Source organism: Aspergillus lucknowensis, assembly GCF_044049455.1.
Source record: "Aspergillus lucknowensis strain CBS 449.75 chromosome Unknown BJX67scaffold_26, whole genome shotgun sequence".
Taxonomy (NCBI): Eukaryota; Fungi; Ascomycota; class Eurotiomycetes; order Eurotiales; family Aspergillaceae; genus Aspergillus; species Aspergillus lucknowensis.
In genome coordinates, this window is record NW_027263570.1 from 136,458 (window position 1) to 153,777 (window position 17,320).

A 17,320-nucleotide genomic window follows, 5' to 3' on the forward strand; every position below is an offset into this window, starting at 1 on the left:
ACCGGTATAGTAGAGGCCGAGTTCGGTCTTCCTGATTTTCTCGGAATCAACATCAGCGACGGCCATTTCCTGTCGGAAAGTGCTTCTTCTCAAATCCCCACGCCTCTTTCTTGGCCATTCGCCTTCTGGATTATTGATTGTGCGGCAACTGCAGGCAACCGAGGAGAAAAAGGAATGGGAGAGGTGAAGAAATGGGGTGGTGAGTGCCTCGAAGAACCAATCCCCACCCACAGCCAGCCTCCGTGCAGCTGCAAGTATTCCATCCTTGTCCCTAATACGGAGGGGGTTGGGATCCTGCTTTGCTTTCAGCAAGGTATCGTGGCTAACATCCTGGCGTTCAAATCTACGGGTCCGCAATTCCAGGAGAAATGGGTAAACATCATTTCTAGGGAAATGAATTAAAACAAGATACCACTCCTTTCGCTTCCTGTCATGTCGCCGTCTATGGAGAACGCCTTATGAGTAACCAGTGGACGGCAAAAATTCCCCGTCGGCTACGACTCTTGAACATCCTGCCTGGCGACATTCTAAAATCATGCGTTAAGGTAACTACGCGGATGTCACCTCGCATCAAACGTACAGAGATTGGAAGGGCACAGGACGCTGACCGCTTGCCCACCCTTTGCCAATGCGGCCGGGGGTCCGATTCAAGTAAGTCCGACCACTGCGGGAGAGGAAGGTACGAATATAAGGAACTTCGAGCTCTGCAGAAAATGAAGTTCCTCATCAGAGTCGGGGCTCGCTGAAGATGGCGATGCAGAGGTCCCGAAGTGTTGGCTGCCTGTATTTGCGTGGGCCAATTTGGCTTTCGGCTCCTATTTCGACGCCTTAGTGGCACTGACTGGGTTATTTGGCGACAAGATTTTTCTTTCCCAGCCCACACACTTCCACATTACGGTGTGAGAAACGGCGGATGCTCGCCCACTTGGTCCCGTCGATGTTGAGTCGCGTGGGTGTGTCATGATAGGCCCGTCTTCCCGCCAGAAGGCGCTAGCTGAACATTCCAGGACAGATGAAGATCAGCCCAGAAGTTGAATGCAAATGCTACGAGACTATTCAGGGAAAAGTCCCTTCTCCCTAAACTGTAGCACAAGTACATGGCACATAAGAGTTCCCGCGTGAAAGTAGGAGGGAGGGACTTGATCCCGCTATACCTGAAAAGGACTAGCGCCGAGCCTCGAATTCTTTCCAGGCCATCTCGAATTGCACGCCAGCACTTCTTGAAAAAGACCCGGACAGGACAATCGCTTCTTTTCTCCCACCACGCCACATTTCAATGGCTTCACTGCTACCAGCTCGAGCCACCAGGACTGTATCCTGCTCTGCATATCGTTCCGTCGTTCGCCCGAGTTCGGCACAACTCGCGCTTCCTCTCGTTCGCCCGAGTTCGGCACAACTCGCGCTTCCTCTCGTTCGCCGTAACTATTCGACACCCGCGGAGGAGGAGCCAGTCGACTACGCAAGCAAGCCGCGATGGTCGTACACGCCTCCCCGCGCAAAAGCGCCGTTTAGTCTACACTACAACTCTAGAAGGCCCGAATTCCCTGTCAACTCCGACCCACAAGTTCTTGACCGGTTCTACGTCGGCTTCCTGGGCCCCGGCGGCGAAAATGTCCTCAATGAAGAGACCAAATGGCTTGCAGTGACGCATAAAAGTTTTGATCAGGGTCGGAGAGGCTTCAACGATCGCCTGGCGTTCTTGGGTATGCCTCCTTTGCCGTCTTACTTTCTCCCCCAACACAGCCAGGCGAGCGACCAGGGAGCTGATTATGGTCCTAATTAGGAAAGCGTATCGTCTGCCTCCAGGCTTCCCTCGCCCTCGTTCAGAGCCCCCCAAATTCCCCCCCTGTCAGCTCTGATGCCTACGGCCGCGAGCCTTTTGCCCACCCAGCCCTCGAAGGACTACCAAATCTCACCATGGGTGCCGAGAATTTCGCCTTAAGCAAAGAGAATCTCGCTGCCCTTGCGCAAGAGTACAAGCTGCCGGCCGTCGTTAGATGGAGCCCTCGAAAGGTGAGATTACGACATTCGTGCCTTCCATCACTATTAGCCTTTACCCTCGCGCATGGATGCTAACTTTATCAGCCCCATAACCTCCATGCTTCTGGTGTCGATCTCGTCCTTGCCCATACGTTGTACGCGTTGATTGGCGCCATAGCCCTGGAGAAAGGCGGACAAGTCGCCAACAAGGTGGCACGAGAGCGGATATTACAACCTCTAGGGTTCAAGGTGACGGGATGAGTTTGGGGTCTCGTGTGAAAATAGCCGCAGGAGCATTCAAGGCGTTATCTTCTTTTATTGGATATATTCCCTGTATGTCTTGGAAGGAAGGGGAGCGATATCCTCTCACTATACTTTGTACTTTTACTACGGCTTGGGTTATACGACGGCAAATACCACGCGCTTCAGCATTGTTGACCTTTCCGATCTCTTTCCACCCAGCCAATGTCAGTTTTGGCCAAGGGTGAATGTACGATTCCTCTGACACCGCCCGAGTAACAGCGCAAAATACTCGGCCAGCTCTTAATGGAACCCTCGTTTACTACGATGCATCGTCTCCGCACCTCTGTATCGCAAGGCAGCAATGGAAACCCGAGCGCCAGTCCGACAGAATGCCGGCGCCAGCACTTGGAAATCGCAAAGATATGGATTTATACTAGCTTGCACTGTCTGTTGGGAGCGTTGGTACAAGGGAAGAAAGAGGCAATGTGGACGGGAAAAAATGGGATTAAATTGGTGGGAAAATAGGCTAGGCTTGTTTTGGGTTAGTGGGAAGCTTGGTCGAATATGGTTAGTATGCACGTGACCTAGATTTTCTGGGTTTCTGTTCAAAACGAAATCCGCAGGATGGGTTGGGGTTGTACGGTCGATGAAAGTAGTAAGTTACATGCTGAGTCTATGTGGTGTACGATTTCTCTATTTTATCTGATCTGGGATTCCAATGCACGGCAGTTGAGCCATGCGCTTTGGCTTTCCTAAACTTGTAGCCGTAGTTATAGATGCCCGCCTCAGCTCAGGCCAGGCAGGGACCGGGACAGATTTAGCTCCTGCTCGAGATGCCACTCTGAGATCAACAGTCATATAATCAATTCTGCCACGTCCAGGTCTTCCAGTGATTTGGTCCTTTCTTAATTCACCCCCAGTCTCCGTCAAGCGCTTCGACTCCGCGAGACCCCTAAAGCACACTAGTGGTTTTGCTGTCCAGAAGTCACCAAAGCGCTCCTGACCTCCGCCTTTCCCACTCCGGCCACTCCTCTCCCCTCCTCCGCCATGGCGTCGGCCATTTTCTTTCTAGATTTGAAGGGCAAGGTATGTGATTTCTGCTAGGACCCCGGTTCTTCCCTCAATTTCCCTCCCGCTGCTGCCTGTCGGCCGTGCTAACCGATCTTATGTAGACCCTTTTAGCCCGAAACTATCGCGGAGACATTCCTATGTCCGCCGTCGAGAAATTCCCCATCCTCCTCAGTGACGCCGAAGAAGAAAGCTCTGCTGTACCTCCGTGCTTCTCTCATGAAGGGATCAATGTACGTTTTCCGCGTGCGACTTGGCTCCTTACGTGTCGCACTTCCCCCGCTGCTCCCCGCAACCCGCACAGCTCTAGACCTGATTTCCATGCATACCGCAATCCCCCCCCTTCTAAGGCCTGACGAAGAAACATATGATGAACCAATATACCGGGGACTCTGACGATTGCTGTCGCTGGTGCTGATTTTGTGCCTTTTTAGTATCTCTATATCCGTCACAGTAACCTCTATATCCTCGCCCTGACCAAGAAAAACACCAATGCGACTGAAATCCTGCTTTTCCTCCACAAGATCGTGGAGGTGTTCACAGAATACTTCAAGGTGCTGGAGGAGGAGAGTATTCGCGACAACTTCGTCATTATCTACGAATTGCTCGACGAGATGATGGATTTCGGCTACCCGCAAACCACGGAAAGCAAGATCTTACAAGAGTAGGCGATGCTATTTTGCCAGCGTCCCAGAATGGCATGGCTAATGACTCTTCTATCCCACAGGTACATCACGCAAGAATCACACAAGCTGGAAGTGCAAGCGCGGCCGCCAATCGCTGTCACCAATGCGGTCTCCTGGCGAAGTGAAGGTATCCGCTACCGCAAGAACGAAGTCTTCCTTGATGTTGTTGAGTCACTCAATCTCCTCGTTTCCGCGTCTGGCAACGTGCTACGGTCGGAGATCCTGGGTGCTATCAAGATGAAATGCTATCTTAGTGGAATGCCAGAACTTCGTCTGGGGTTGAACGACAAGGTCATGTTCGAGACAACAGGGCGTGCCACGCGAGGCAAGGCTGTCGAGATGGAGGACGTGAAATTCCACCAATGTGTCCGATTGTCCCGATTTGAAAACGACCGAACCATCAGCTTCATCCCGCCGGACGGAGAGTTCGAGCTGATGAGCTACCGTCTCAATACGCAGGTGAAGCCTCTTATCTGGGTCGAATGTCTGGTGGAATCACACTCCGGTTCTCGAATCGAATATATGCTGAAGGTGGGTCGACCCATTGAACTTTCCGGTAAATTATCCTAATCAGTTTCCTGCAGGCCAAAGCCCAATTCAAGCGCCGCAGCACAGCCAACAACGTCGAAATCCTCGTCCCCGTCCCCGACGACGCCGACTCTCCCCGCTTCCGCACAAACATCGGCACAGTCCACTACGCCCCCGAGAAATCCGCCATCATCTGGAAAATCAAGCAATTCGGAGGCGGCAAGGAGTTCCTCATGCGCGCCGAACTTGGCCTCCCCTCCGTCAAGGGCGACGACGAACACGGCGGCGGCATGACTGGCGGCTTCGGAGGAAGCATGGGCGGTACACACCAGGGGAAAGCGAAGAGGCCTATCAACGTCAAGTTTGAGATTCCGTACTTCACAACTAGTGGGATTCAGGTGCGGTATTTGAAGATCACGGAGCCGAAGGTACGTCTCTCCCTTTTCCCTCCTTTTCTGCATAATACGAAACACGTCCACGGGGAGACTCTGCTCACACGCTACCGGTTGTACAGTTACAATACCCATCCCTCCCGTGGGTCCGATACATTACGCAGTCTGGGGATATCGCCGTCCGTATGCCTGATGTACAATGATGTAAAGCCTTTTTTTTTCTTCCTCTTTGCTCTGTTTTCATTTGCGCCTGCATCGATTCTACGCGTTATAGTTGAAATAGATGATTCTTCCCCACAGCCTCGTGACTGACGTCTTCCTTCCGCTGTCAGTCTGGTTCGTAAGAGCCCCGGTTAAGCACAGCAAAGCTTACGCGACGGGTTTCCGTAGACAGGATATCTAGTAGATATTCTGTAACGACAGCCAACTCGAAAGGATAATGTGGTGGGACGGCGGAGGGAATGTCGGCACTCTGCTCGCCGTGGATCGATGATTGTATATTATGTATATTATATTCAGAATTCGTAGCCGCCCTTGCGGAGGTCCCGTACTCAGCGCCGACGGAACCTGGGTGGGAAATATGGGGTTTGAAATATATTTGTACGCTGTACTGATATACCTGCACAATGTCTGTTTCGGTAGTGGATTAACACGTGCCATGTCGCGGAGAATGTGGACTTAGACTGGGGTGTGACTCGAGCTACGAAAGATATATATATTTTAGACGGATGATTGGATAGAACGGGACGTTGACAGATTGTTAAAGTTTTTACTACTTGTGCGCTGGGAAGATGTTTTGGTAGAGTATGTTCGTGCTATTTTCTACTTCTTTTGCTTCATTTCGGTCGTGGCTAATGTTGCGGACGGCAATGCGATTGCCCATTGTTCTGGGTCTGGGGGCCGGGTTGGGTATCTCAAAAGGAGGCGGGGTCTGTATGTAGTTAGGCGGAGAGGTAGTATCTTCGCGGGATTGGGGTGGTGTGTCTGTGTCTCTGTGTGGACCGCGTATGGTGGACGGCAACTCGGGCATGATAGGCTGATTTGCTGGCGATTTCAGGTTGTGGGCTAGCTGCTATTCGATTCCTCCTCCGGAGAATCAGGTGTTGGGAGTGGGAAGCCGTCGCCATGGGCGGCTCCTCCCGCTTTGGAGAATCCTTCTCGGGCGAGCATCGTGTTCAATACAGCGCAGTTGTACGCTGCCTCGCCTGGAGGCACGACGACGAAGATGTATGTGTTATCGGTAAAACGCCCGAGAAAGACATTGAACTGTGGTGTCTTGGTATGCATGACAACGAACCCGGCCGAAGCCGGTGTTGTGTGGGTATTACGAGCGGCGCAATGTTTAAACGCTTTCATGATGTTCGATAACCGTTCGTGGCGATCGTAGATTGGGTTCAGGTCGCCGATCTCAGACGAGACCGAGGTAACCGTGAGGAAGGTGGAGCGCTCGAAGAGGATAACTTCTTCTGCGTCAATTCTTTTTGCGAAAGCTTGAAGGAATCGTTCGATGACGGTAAGGTTTGGTATGAGTTTGTGGACTATGCCGGCCCATGCTTTGTAAAGAGATTGATCCCAGATGCTGCTGCCGAACGTGTCGATTGTAAAGTGTTCTGTGCGGCTTCGAATGAGGGCGGAGCGTTCGTCGTATATTCGTTGGCGGTGCTCGGCTTGGATGAGGTCGAGCTTGTGGACGAGGCAGAAGACATACGCGTGCGGGCTGTATTCTCTGAGTGCAGAAATAATGGCATTGTATGTATCCAAATCACGTTCGACTTCGCGCGATTCAATATCGAAGACGTATATGAGAACTGCGACGTCGGAGAAGATGTTACCGCGCTGCGAGGCGAGATAGGTCTCCATGAAGGCATCTTGTCTACATAGTCCTTGAAGTTAGCAGATAAACTCAGCCAGCGGCAGGTACGATTGAGCCCTTAGGTGAAAGGTTACTCACCCTCCGCAATCCCAGAGATTCAGCGTCAGATTCCCCATAAACTTGACGTGACTGTGCTCCACATCAATTGTGGCCCCGAGCCGCCGTACATCCTTCGCAACATAGTTGCTGAATATGATTGACCGCATAGAAGACTTCCCAGAACCACTCTTGCCCATCAAGAGGACCTTTCTTTTCTTCTTCCGACCATCCATGACTATCGTTCGGTTGCTGTCGCTATGTTGACCGATACCCCGCAGCTTCCGTCAAAGAGAAGAACGGCTCACGTATGGCCGCACCTTCAACATTCGATGACGTTTAATCCATTGCGTTCGGAGCGGAAGAAATGGTTCAATCACGACAAGTCAGTCTCGTGGGAAACAGCGACTTGAACTTGTGCGCGGATGCTGGAGAGGCAGGACCAACCTCGTCATAATCGTTACAATCCCGGTGAAACTATGTTCCGGAACAGTCACGTGCAGATCTTGTCCTCAAGTGGATGATTAGGAAGAACATCGTTCTTCGCCAACAGGTATGATTGTCAATTCTTCCAGCAAGATTGCTGGTTACCCTTCTGTTCAATTCCAGATCAGAACACAAGTGATTATCACGTTCGACTCAGTTCCCTCTCAAAAAGTGTACATGGGTGAATATTCGCCTTAGAAGAAGAGCGTATCTACATCGACGGAGTATAAAGTTGGACAATGACAAGAAATGAAGTGGTAAAAGTCTGAAGAAGTGGAAAAAGGCCGAAAAGAGAATAGAGGGCGTACGCGTGGTCGTGAAACGTCGTAAAATATGCTCCCAACTTCTAACAGTATGACGCAGGCGGTATCTGGTATCTAAACGATGTTCGGAAGAATACGACAATTAGAAGACGGTACCGTCGGAGCGAATCATGATAGGCGGTTCTTTTGTGTTCGGTCTGGAGACTTCGGCGATTTCACGGCCACCCTGCACAAGTTAGTTTAAGCATAGAATAGGATCAGGAGCAGGAAACTGCAAGTGCGCACCTTCCATGTGCCCGCTTCGAGCATCTGGGCCAACGTTAATTGGTCCTCTCCGAGGAGCCCCAGCTGCCCATTGACCTCTTCTAAGAGGTCATCTAGGAATCCGACTGTGACTGCCCGCCACTCCACGACCACGTCATCATCGGTGGCAAAAAGAGGCACAACTTCCATACTAGGTTGGCCTTTAATCTGAGCGTTCTCTCTATACGCTGCAAGACCCCGCTCAAGGTCGGCCTCCTTGAGGGTTAGCAGCCCTAAGTCGATGAGAAGACCACCATTTCGATATTCAGGTAGACCGGTGAGCAATTCGCTGCCCGCGATGTGGATTTTCATTAGCCTCGACATTGGGACCATGATCGAGTAGCATAGCCATTGTGTAAGCTTGTGGAAAGGGACAATGTTTTCCCACGGCTGCGCTGGGGGAGACCGAGGGAGGTCCGAACATGGCCAGGCGTCCCCTATGGACAATCCATCGACCTTTGTTCTGGAAGGAGGCCAGATGGAAGCGAAACCATCTATGAGGACTGTCCAAAGTGTTGTGATCGGGACAATGGGTACGGATGAAGCTAATGTTGACGGATGCGAAAGGAGGTAATCTAGTAGGGTTAGCGGAGCACGAAAAAAGCACAAAAATACTTGGAAACCATACCGAGCATGTTCCCTGGTCTTGCATCCACACCGAAGAACTCTTGGTTGTTCAGTGCGTCTGAGAGCCTCATCAGAAGCCCAGCACGGCCCTCAATGCCAGCCAGCCGGTTAGTTTCTGAGTGCTGGAATCCCTTGGCCAACACTTGCACAGTGATCTTCTTCAACCCAGCACCATCTACCTGGCAAGGCTCTGTGGGATCACTGCTAAAGAGTCCACTTTTAAACATCTCTAACGTAGCCACCGCCAGCCCCTCACTCCGCGAGTAGATTTTACCAGACTCCTTGGACTTATATGTCCAGCTAGTTCCCGCACCGGCATCCAAAAGCACTGACACTACGAACAGGTCGATCAATCGACGGGTTCGCTCCTGGGCATCGATCGTGCTCGGCCACGACTGCAGCAGCTGGTTGACGCGAGGTCTCCCACCCACATCGAAATGCTGCCAGCGACCATGAGGAGGAATCGACGAGTAGTCTGGAGCGTAGTCTCTCTTTTCATGGGGGATATATGTGAGCGAACGTGAAGGGGGCGACAGAGGCTATCACATGATATATGAGGGGTAGGAGGAGCTTACCTTGATGATAGACACCACATAGGATGCTGTTTCAGCAAATTTGGTCATGTCAACATCAAAATGATTGAGTTGATTTCGCTTCGCCTTCCTCAAGACAACGTGGGATCTGTGTCGAACAGCATGGATGCTGCGCAGGTACGCTGCCGGGTCCAGAGCCGGGTCGGGGGGGCTCGCAATTGAGAGCTCCGGAATGGAAGAGGGCAACCCGCTTCCTTTATAGCCTGGTGACTTTAGGGATGCATTTGAAGTGCGGGCACTGTTGACGGAGACGAACGATTCGCGATCATCCTTGTCCGTGGGGGTTGAGTTCTTGGAGTCCTTGCGCTTGAAGATACCCATGGCGGAGGGAGGCGCGCGGGGGTGGAGGGGGGTCTCTGGTCGGTGGGAAGGACGAGGACAAGGACAAGGACAAGGACGTGGACAGGAAAGGGAAAACAATTGGATTGTTTGTCGAGAAGAAAAGAGCTTGAATGGGTCAAGCTCAGGAGGGAACAGCCGCGAGGAAGGTGAGGGGGTGTTTGTTCAAGCGCGGCCGACTCACAGGAACGGATTGAGCGAAGAGAGGGGAGACAGGTCGATAAAAAGATGATGATCTGCAGAGCAGAACTGCAGGCTCGGTGCAGTCCCTTTCGATTTGGTCTTTGTTTTCTTTTTCCCTTCTCTGTTTGGGATCTGTTTTGTTTTTCCTTTCCGATGAGATGAATTATTGACTGCTGTCCACCACTTTGGCGAGGGAGGAACGAAAACAGAGGGAGCGTCAAGGGTCCGACGAGAGGAGAAGGAGAACCTCGAGCCGTGGTACCTGGAGAAGCAACAAATGGAAGCAAAAAGCTGGAGCGGGGAGGCGGCGGGAACCAGACTGTGAGAGGTGAGAACGGGGCGAAAAAGGAGGTCACGAAATCACGAATGCTCTTCAAAGTACTCTGGAGCCCTAGGGGGGCCTGCCAGAGGGCTCCATTTTGAGTCCGTTCGGTCGAGTGAAAAGGTGGATAAAACTCGTCCAGCGGTCGAGCGCTCGGAGTCGGAAGGTGGGGAGCTTGCAGTCTGTCTTATATCCTAGCGCCTGATATTCTTCCAGCCTAGTCTTTCTCTGGCAATTCTGCCAACGGATCCGATGCTGTGAGGATTGTGCTGCGGATCCCGAATCGGATGCTTCGACAGACACAGCAAAGGGACCGATCATCCCGTCGCCAGTGCCATGAGGGTGGGCAATCATTTGCCATCCTCCTCCTCCACACATGTCATCATGCAAGGGACAAGGAAAGATGAAGGTTCTATTCCATGCTCATAGCATCCTCCATTAATGCATTCATTTGGCAGAGTATCCCGCGAGAGTAATTTTTGGAGACATCGCGACAGCATGCCCAAGGGCTCTGTCCTCGATTGACAATTCAGGCGTACAAAATGAACTCAGAGCCATGTCTACGAGAAGTTGTCGCTCTTGCTGCGCTTGCATCCAACAAGAACATCCGTGATCGCGCTTCCCCTTGCCAAGGTCACCGAAAACCTCCTCTCCAGAAAGCCCTCGAGGCCTCAGAATTATCCAACATTCTCACACCTGCCACCAGAAACCCAAGAGGAATGAAGGCGGTAATCATAATCATTATTGTCACTTCGTGCTGACGTCTCAAAGCCGAAAATCCCTCGCGACAACTTCAAAGGACGGCGATGGGCCCCACCCTTGGCGAGCTTGAACCCGGAAACTTGTACCGTTGACAGCAGGACAAGACAAGAAAAAGAAGGGCCAGGCCCGTGGACGCACACTCTCAATTCGCAATAAAAATAACTTGAGCGCTGTGCTCCGCCGGGCTCCCCCATCTCCATCGACTTCCTTTCCTCGTTTCTGATCATACTTGTATCAATAATCTCTCTCAGTGGCGCCCAGATTGGAGCATTCGATTTGATCTCAGTCCCTCTCCGCCACCCATCTAAACATCGACCGTCTAGCGCCCTCACTAATGCAGGAGACACTGCCCTGGCCACACTGCTGGGTCGACTCAGCGGTTTCATCTTTAAAGTTTGTGCCCGCAAGCCAGTCAAAATGCAAGAATAGGAGCGAATGCGCGTGGACCCGAGACGGATTCATGGAGAATGCTGGGCGAGGGGCAATAATGGTCAATGGTAATTCCTGGTCAATCTCCACCAGCACCCACGAGCCCCAGCCTCCGCGCCCTCCGCGACGTTTTTCTCATTCTTCCAGCTGCCAATCCCTGATGGCGCCAATCATCCCAGCCGGACGAAACTTTTGAGACCGAGGGTTCCATCATTTTGGTCTGTCGTTCTAGACGCAGGAGCTCAAAGTTTGATCCGGGTACAAACTCCTGGTGCCGACCTCGGACGGGGTTAGTGTTTGATATCAACCTCTGTGGTGAGGTATTCCTTCGGGGTGAGATTGGGTTCATGATCCTTGTTCACCACCCGTCTTATCGCTGAAAACTAACAGCCATCCGTCGGGATGATTGACGGCCTCTCCCGCCAGAAAAATTACTCCTACCGAATCCGATTCGGAAGGTGACATCTGCGATCCAGGCCCACTCATCATCATCATCAAGGTCAGCGAAGAATCAATCACCCGAATTGCTGATGGGTTCGACGTGCGTCTCCACCATTCTTATGACCCACGGTCAACCTCCAACCTCCGCTGGAAAGCACATTGTCACACCCAGAGTGCCGGGAGAGTTTGCGGAGACGGCCCAGAGCTGCCTCAAGTCTCGACTCCCGATGGCGCCTCACAGTCGAGCACTTCTCGACCAACACGTCATCTTGATGACAGTGGAACAGGGGCTCCTTGTTTCCCTCGTTATGCTGCACACCGGCATTTTGTGGCTGGCTTGGATGATCTCGTTGCTATTGACACCGTGGGCTTGGCCGCGGTCGTTGTCTGCTTCCGCAACAGTGTACCCTGCTCCTCTGTACACCGGCCTTAGGAAATCCGTATACGAGAAAGAGAATGTGACCGAAAGTCCTTTCACGTTTGAAACTCTTCACCAGATGCTGGAGCGAGTCAGACATGATTTAATTTTCAATGTGGCGGAGTGGCCGAGCTTGTCAGCCGTTCAAGGGCAAGAAAGTGACGGATTGGGCGGTATAGAAAACCAGGCAGAATCGTCCGCTACGTTGGGCGGTCACTGGCAGCCACAGTAGGCGTCCATGACCCTCCAGGGGAACGATAGACAAGACCTTCACCTAAGTGTTCTTTCATTCTTACTTTATTTGGATCAGTTGCTGGAAATGTCGGCTCCTTACTTATAGACGAATTGTTCCTTCATGCAGACGGGATTGATGTTTGACAGTGAGTTGAGACCAACGTTCTTCGGCTTGTTGAAATTGCCCGACCTGTCCAGACACTCGGCGATCACCACCACCACCACCAACGCATTCGCAATGGATGATTTAAACGGCATTAGTTGGAGTTCCAGCGCTTCGAATGACACGCGGAGACCCCCGCCGATGAACTCCGGCCTCTTGTTTCCGTCTGTGAGACGTAATGATGCTTCTGGACGATCCACCCCGCTCTCTGCCTCCTCTGGTCCTTCGAACCCGCCATCGAAATCTGCGACTCCCAGCGGGGACAGCTTTGCGAACCTGGTGTCTTTTGAATCATCGAATTTCAACAAGAATATCTCTCTGGTCGAGCGGCAGAAACGATTACAAGAAGAGAAGGCAAAGAAAGAGGCGGAGAATCGGGCGCGCTATGAAACACAATATGGAGGACAGAATTCTCAGTTTTGGGACACCTTGGGGAGTAGTGGGAGTGGCAAGCCCACGAATACAAGCGCGGCACCTCCTCGGCAGCGAGCGTCGTCCCCTGACGAGGACGATCTTCTTGCTGCCTTCAGTGCGTCAGCCCCCGTGGATGCGTCTACTCACTTTCCCATTCCCAGCCCCGGCCCGTCCCCGCAAGTTCCCATAGGAGGCTCACAAAGTGTTGCGGGCGGGCCAATTTCTATGCAACAGAGCAATGACATGTCTTTCATTGACGACGACGACCCGTTCGGGCTCAATCAAATGCAGCCGAAGTCACAGCCTGCGCCCCAACCCTCACAACCGGACGATGATGACTTCCTGGGATTACTTGGTAGGCCCGTCTCGGAACTCCCACGACCGGAATCTCCGATGAAGTCCCCGGGAGCTGAGACCCCCGGTCGCTCCCCTAATCCTGCGAGCGGCGTTGATCGAGCTATTGCGGAGCTCGTCGACATGGGATTCCCCGCAGACAAAGCTAGCGAGGCTCTGAGATTGACGTCGTCTGGTACTGATGTACAATCCGCTGTCGGCTTGCTTCTCACCCAAGCCCACGAAGAGTCCCGAAAAAGAACTCAGAACCGATCGACTTCGGGGGATCATCGCACTAACCAGTCAAGCGGGAGGCAAGACCGAGACCGAGAATCCGATCATGTGCCCTCGTGGATGCAGCCGGAGCGTTCGCGTTCATCACGGAGCCGCAACGAAACTCGGTCGCCGTTGTCTGAAGAGAAGGATCCCGCGCAAGTAGCCGCGAACTTCGGTAACAACTTGTTGAAGACGGCAAACTCGCTTTGGAAGACCGGTAGCAAAAGGGTCCAACAAGTCGTCAATGACTTTAGCGCGGATCATGATCCCAACCAGCCGCGGTGGCTAAAGGAGCATCCCACCCCCGAAGCGTACTCTCAAGAACTACCGCAGCCCCAGCCGCCTCGGACTGACCTTACAGACGAAGCACTCCTGCTTGAGTCGAGCGGGCCACCTCGCCCCTCCCGAATTTCTACACGAATGAAGGCTGAACCGCCTGCCCGTGCCGGAAGTGGGCCTCGGCGCCAGGAACCCATTATTGATGATAGAAATATGCGGCAGCCCGCCTTCCTACAGCAGCGGCCGACGCCTGAATCTCGTGATACAAAGTCTCGCTTGTCGAGATTCGCAGTGGAAGAGCAGTCTGCTCAAGCATATGTCAGCCCTGCGCGACGAAAAAGACCCGTACCCCCGCCTTCTCAGCCAAACCCAGCCCAGAGCATCGATCTATTTGACTCCCCAGCTCCCAAGCCTGCTGTAAGGCCGACACCTCCACCGTCAACGGCTCAACCCCCTCGGCCATCACCGCAGGCTTCAACTCTGCCGGCGCGGCCTAAACCTTCGCCTCGAGTTGTACCTCAAGTTTCAAGGGAAGCTATTACGTCTGCACACTCTCAAAGGGAGAAGGCGGCAGAAGCCTACAAAAGAGGTGATTATGCCGTGGCCCATGAGGCCTTCACATCCGCACTCACAAACCTACCCGACAAACACCCCATCGGCATCGTCATCCGCAGTAACCGCGCCATGACCGCTCTCAAGATCGGTGAACCAAAGGTAGCAATTAGTGAGGCAGATATCATTCTAGAACTGATCGGCCCTGCCAAGGGTGAGGCAGAGAGTATTGATCTCTGCAACGGAGAACCTCATAAACCGATGAAAGACTTTTACGGAAAAGCGTTGATGCGCAAGGCAGAAGCCCTAGAGCAGTTAGAGAAATGGGCGGACGCCGCTCATGTATGGAAACTAGCCGTGGAGAATGGCCATGGCGGAAGCACGAGTATCCAAGGCCGCAACCGGTGCGAGAAGGCTGCCGGCATCGGCAAACCCGCCCCGAAACCATCAGCCCCTGCCAGACGTCCTGCCGCCCCTCCGCCGAAGAAAAAATCATCTGCCCTAGATGATCTGCAGGGCAGCTCGTCTGCATCCAAGGCATCCTCATTCGAGGCTGTCAATCGCCTACGAGAGGCTAATCAGGCAGCGGAGCGCAATGATGAAGAGAAGTTTGCTCTGACCGATAGTGTCGATGCACGCCTAACGGCATGGAAGGGCGGGAAGCAAGACAACCTACGCGCGCTCTTAGCTAGTCTAGACACAGTCCTATGGCCGGAGGCAAACTGGAAAAAGATCAACATGTCTGAGCTGATTATGCCGAGCAAGGTCAAGATACAATACATGAAGGGTATTGCCAAAGTGCATCCTGACAAAGTACGCCCACCTCCCATTTGTCTGCGTGTCGCCGCCGGTAGCATAATATAGCTAACCACAACACCTTTTAGATCCCGACGAACGCTACGACCGAACAGCGTATGATTGCTGGCGCTGTATTCGGCGTCTTGAACGAAGCTTGGGACAAGTTCAAGGCTGAGAACAATTTATGACCGAAATGCTCGGCACACTCCGGCTATCTTCGTTTCGTGCCATGCTCCCTGTTCATAAGTTGCTCTTTGTGATTCCCCTTGCGTGTCGTGTCTGCTTAATGCACTACCCATCATGGTCGGCCGACCCTTATGACTTTCCATTTCCCTATCAGGCTACAGTGTTCAAACCGTAGCGCTTCACGAGATATCCCGCGTATGCTGTATATAGATAGACGCATTGCATTTACATGATGGGGCGCTTTGCCTGTTTGCTATTTGTGCCTTTCACACGCATTCGACTATAGAATCCGATGCAGGCATGGAAACCAATCCTTGGATGGAGACCATGCGTGCACATTTCCATGCTTTATGTTTGATTCGTATGATACACATATGTACAACTTCTACACTACACTTCACGATTCAGTCTTACCCTCCTGCTCAGCCTTATGCTGCTCCTTCGCCTCTCTCTTCATTTGCTTCTTGCTCTTCCCCTTGGACTGCTGCTGTAACGAATCGGAGACATTCTGACTCGGCCACTTCTCGACGCATCTCCGCTCGTCCTCCTCACTCCACTCACGCGGTAGGGCCGCGAAAACAAGATACGACGTGTGCGTTTTGATATCTGGCTCTGAGCGGTGGACGAGACGCCCCTGCGCGTATGGCGGGATATTCTCGACGCCGCTTGTGGGGATGAATGTTGGGAGGCCTGAATTATCTCGTGTATTTTGTTGCCCTGCAGTGGTGGTAGTGGTGGTGGCGGTGGTTTTATCGTTATCTTTATCGCTCTGCGGCGCGTCCTCTTGGCCGAGGGATTCGCGGAACCGGAACGATCGTTCCTCGACAATGCGCATTTTCTGCACGGCGTCTTCGACGTTCCGCGGGAAGATGTTTGCGCCGCGGACGCCCTCGAATTCGAGACCGGTTTTCTCACGCTTGACTTCGATGCGGCGGTGTTGGAGCTCGACCATGCTAATGTGTAGCCAGGAGTGTTGACGGAGGGCGCTGATGGTTCGCTGGACCTGTTCTATGCAGGGGGAGAATGTGCATATATGGACGGCCGTCGAGGGGTCGAGAGGGGATTCAGCGCCGGAGGGAGGGTTGCGGACGAGATGTTTAAGCGCGAGCCAGGGGGCAGGGAGGTCGAGGAAGACGGCATTGGCTTTGGGAGAGGTTGTAGGTGTTCCTGTTGTGGGGTCGTCGAGGAGGAAGCCGTCCTGGTAGACGTCGCGGTGGGTTACTTGGACGAGGGGGTCGAGACCGTGTTCATGGATTTCGTCGCGGATTTTACCGGCGCGTTGGGCGTGGAATTCGAAGCTGCACACTTTGCCGAATCGGCGGCGACGTTTCGGTGATGTTGACTCGGTTGGGTATCCATTGAAAACTGCACGCGCAGAGGCGTGCGTAAAGGAGCCACTCCCCGCTCCGGCTTCGATTATCGTCGAGCCTGGCCGGACGCCGAGACGGTGGAGGATGTAGCTGTAGTCTGGGGTGTAGACGACTTGTGTCCGGTGAGGTAGGGATGCAGTCCACAGTTCGGGCGTAGGACAGAGGAGGTGGAGGAAACCGCTGGACGCTGCGACGGCCTTTGTAGGTGTAGGCTTGCTACTGTCGCCATATTCATCGCCGGGCGTGCCGCTGGGGGAGTCGAGCTCGTTTGCTTTGCGCTTCTTGAGGTGGCGTGCGGGGAGGGCGCGGCCTCGCGATCCGGTGTCGACTTTGGAGGCTGTGATTTGGGAGCCCCACGGTTGCTCAAAGAGTGTGCTATGTGGAAATGAACCGAACCGCGTGTTTGTGACATTGCCCTCCTTGTACCCGGGGTTCTCGTCGTCATGGAGTCGGAGGATGGCTGGGACGGTATGGTCTCGGCGGAGATGGAGGAGGGCGAGGTGCTCGAGTTGGGAGGTGGAGCCAGGTGTTAGGAAGGGGGATGGCATGTTGAGTGCCTGTAATGGCCGAGATATGCAGGACAGGCTCCCAAACGTATATTCTCGCCTGTATCAAAGCACTCTTTCTTGAGCCTGCCGTCAAACGCCATGATCCAGGCCAAATCTTTTCCGCTAAGCCGTTTTGGTCAGTAAATTAGGGCTCAGGGCCATCAATCGCGGAGGAGCTTGCTTTGCTCTAATTGG

The 17,320-nt window shown here is 53.1% G+C and overlaps 6 protein-coding genes across 6 annotated transcripts; 3 read left to right on the plus strand and 3 right to left on the minus strand.

The window, feature by feature from the left end:
* The first annotated feature begins 830 nt into the window (after positions 1 to 830).
* On the plus strand, positions 831 to 2,382 carry BJX67DRAFT_142647 (mitochondrial 54S ribosomal protein mL57). The gene is made up of 3 exons (XM_071024676.1): positions 831 to 1,703; positions 1,784 to 2,013; positions 2,086 to 2,382. The coding sequence occupies exons 1-3, from the start codon at positions 1,277 to 1,279 to the stop codon at positions 2,239 to 2,241; spliced, it is 813 nt and encodes a 270-aa protein (XP_070885224.1). The 5' UTR covers positions 831 to 1,276; the 3' UTR covers positions 2,242 to 2,382.
* A 654-nt stretch (positions 2,383 to 3,036) lies between these two features.
* BJX67DRAFT_356050 (AP-1 complex subunit mu) lies at positions 3,037 to 5,266 on the plus strand. The gene is made up of 6 exons (XM_071029367.1): positions 3,037 to 3,309; positions 3,396 to 3,524; positions 3,726 to 3,955; positions 4,019 to 4,508; positions 4,562 to 4,933; positions 5,020 to 5,266. Exons 1-6 carry the CDS (start codon positions 3,271 to 3,273, stop codon positions 5,098 to 5,100), a joined length of 1,341 nt encoding a protein of 446 aa, XP_070885225.1. The 5' UTR covers positions 3,037 to 3,270; the 3' UTR covers positions 5,101 to 5,266.
* A 357-nt stretch (positions 5,267 to 5,623) lies between these two features.
* On the minus strand, positions 5,624 to 7,276 carry BJX67DRAFT_356051 (Rag GTPase GTR1). Its single transcript, XM_071029368.1, has 2 exons — positions 6,849 to 7,276; positions 5,624 to 6,770 (listed from the first exon to the last, which is right to left on the minus strand). The coding sequence occupies exons 1-2, from the start codon at positions 7,040 to 7,042 to the stop codon at positions 5,963 to 5,965; spliced, it is 1,002 nt and encodes a 333-aa protein (XP_070885226.1). The 5' UTR covers positions 7,043 to 7,276; the 3' UTR covers positions 5,624 to 5,962.
* A 15-nt stretch (positions 7,277 to 7,291) lies between these two features.
* On the minus strand, positions 7,292 to 10,109 carry BJX67DRAFT_356054 (URC4/urg3 family protein). The gene is made up of 4 exons (XM_071029369.1): positions 9,061 to 10,109; positions 8,487 to 8,976; positions 7,841 to 8,433; positions 7,292 to 7,781 (listed from the first exon to the last, which is right to left on the minus strand). Exons 1-4 carry the CDS (start codon positions 9,397 to 9,399, stop codon positions 7,698 to 7,700), a joined length of 1,506 nt encoding a protein of 501 aa, XP_070885227.1. The 5' UTR covers positions 9,400 to 10,109; the 3' UTR covers positions 7,292 to 7,697.
* A 2,335-nt stretch (positions 10,110 to 12,444) lies between these two features.
* Positions 12,445 to 15,209, plus strand: BJX67DRAFT_382058 (UBA/TS-N domain protein; the record flags this gene model as incomplete). Its single annotated transcript, XM_071033146.1, has 2 exons — positions 12,445 to 15,036; positions 15,108 to 15,209. 2 exons carry the CDS (start codon positions 12,445 to 12,447, stop codon positions 15,207 to 15,209), a joined length of 2,694 nt encoding a protein of 897 aa, XP_070885228.1.
* Positions 15,210 to 15,346: 137 nt separating this feature from the next.
* Positions 15,347 to 17,184, minus strand: trm61 (tRNA 1-methyladenosine methyltransferase subunit GCD14). The gene has a single exon (XM_071024678.1). It carries the CDS (start codon positions 17,123 to 17,125, stop codon positions 15,605 to 15,607), a length of 1,521 nt encoding a protein of 506 aa, XP_070885229.1. The 5' UTR covers positions 17,126 to 17,184; the 3' UTR covers positions 15,347 to 15,604.
* Between the last annotated feature and the right edge of the window lie 136 nt (positions 17,185 to 17,320).

Excerpts from the sequence above, each read along its gene's own strand:
- BJX67DRAFT_142647 (XM_071024676.1), top strand. The coding sequence starts at position 1,277 with ATGGCTTCACTGCTACCAGCTCGAGCCACCAGGACTGTATCCTGCTCT. Across the intron at positions 1,704-1,783 it reads CGATCGCCTGGCGTTCTTGG|GAAAGCGTATCGTCTGCCTC; the intron begins GTATGCCTCCTT and ends GGTCCTAATTAG. Across the intron at positions 2,014-2,085 it reads TTAGATGGAGCCCTCGAAAG|CCCCATAACCTCCATGCTTC; the intron begins GTGAGATTACGA and ends TAACTTTATCAG.
- BJX67DRAFT_356050 (XM_071029367.1), top strand. The coding sequence starts at position 3,271 with ATGGCGTCGGCCATTTTCTTTCTAGATTTGAAGGGCAAG. Across the intron at positions 4,509-4,561 it reads GAATCGAATATATGCTGAAG|GCCAAAGCCCAATTCAAGCG; the intron begins GTGGGTCGACCC and ends AGTTTCCTGCAG. Across the intron at positions 4,934-5,019 it reads TGAAGATCACGGAGCCGAAG|TTACAATACCCATCCCTCCC; the intron begins GTACGTCTCTCC and ends CCGGTTGTACAG.
- BJX67DRAFT_356051 (XM_071029368.1), bottom strand. The coding sequence starts at position 7,042 with ATGGATGGTCGGAAGAAGAAAAGAAAGGTCCTCTTGATGGGCAAGAGT. Across the intron at positions 6,771-6,848 it reads AATCTCTGGGATTGCGGAGG|ACAAGATGCCTTCATGGAGA; the intron begins GTGAGTAACCTT and ends AGGACTATGTAG.
- BJX67DRAFT_356054 (XM_071029369.1), bottom strand. The coding sequence starts at position 9,399 with ATGGGTATCTTCAAGCGCAAGGACTCCAAGAACTCAACCCCCACGGAC. Across the intron at positions 8,977-9,060 it reads ATGTGGTGTCTATCATCAAG|AGAGACTACGCTCCAGACTA; the intron begins GTAAGCTCCTCC and ends CCCCATGAAAAG. Across the intron at positions 8,434-8,486 it reads AAGACCAGGGAACATGCTCG|ATTACCTCCTTTCGCATCCG; the intron begins GTATGGTTTCCA and ends TAACCCTACTAG.
- trm61 (XM_071024678.1), bottom strand. The coding sequence starts at position 17,125 with ATGCCATCCCCCTTCCTAACACCTGGCTCCACCTCCCAACTCGAGCAC.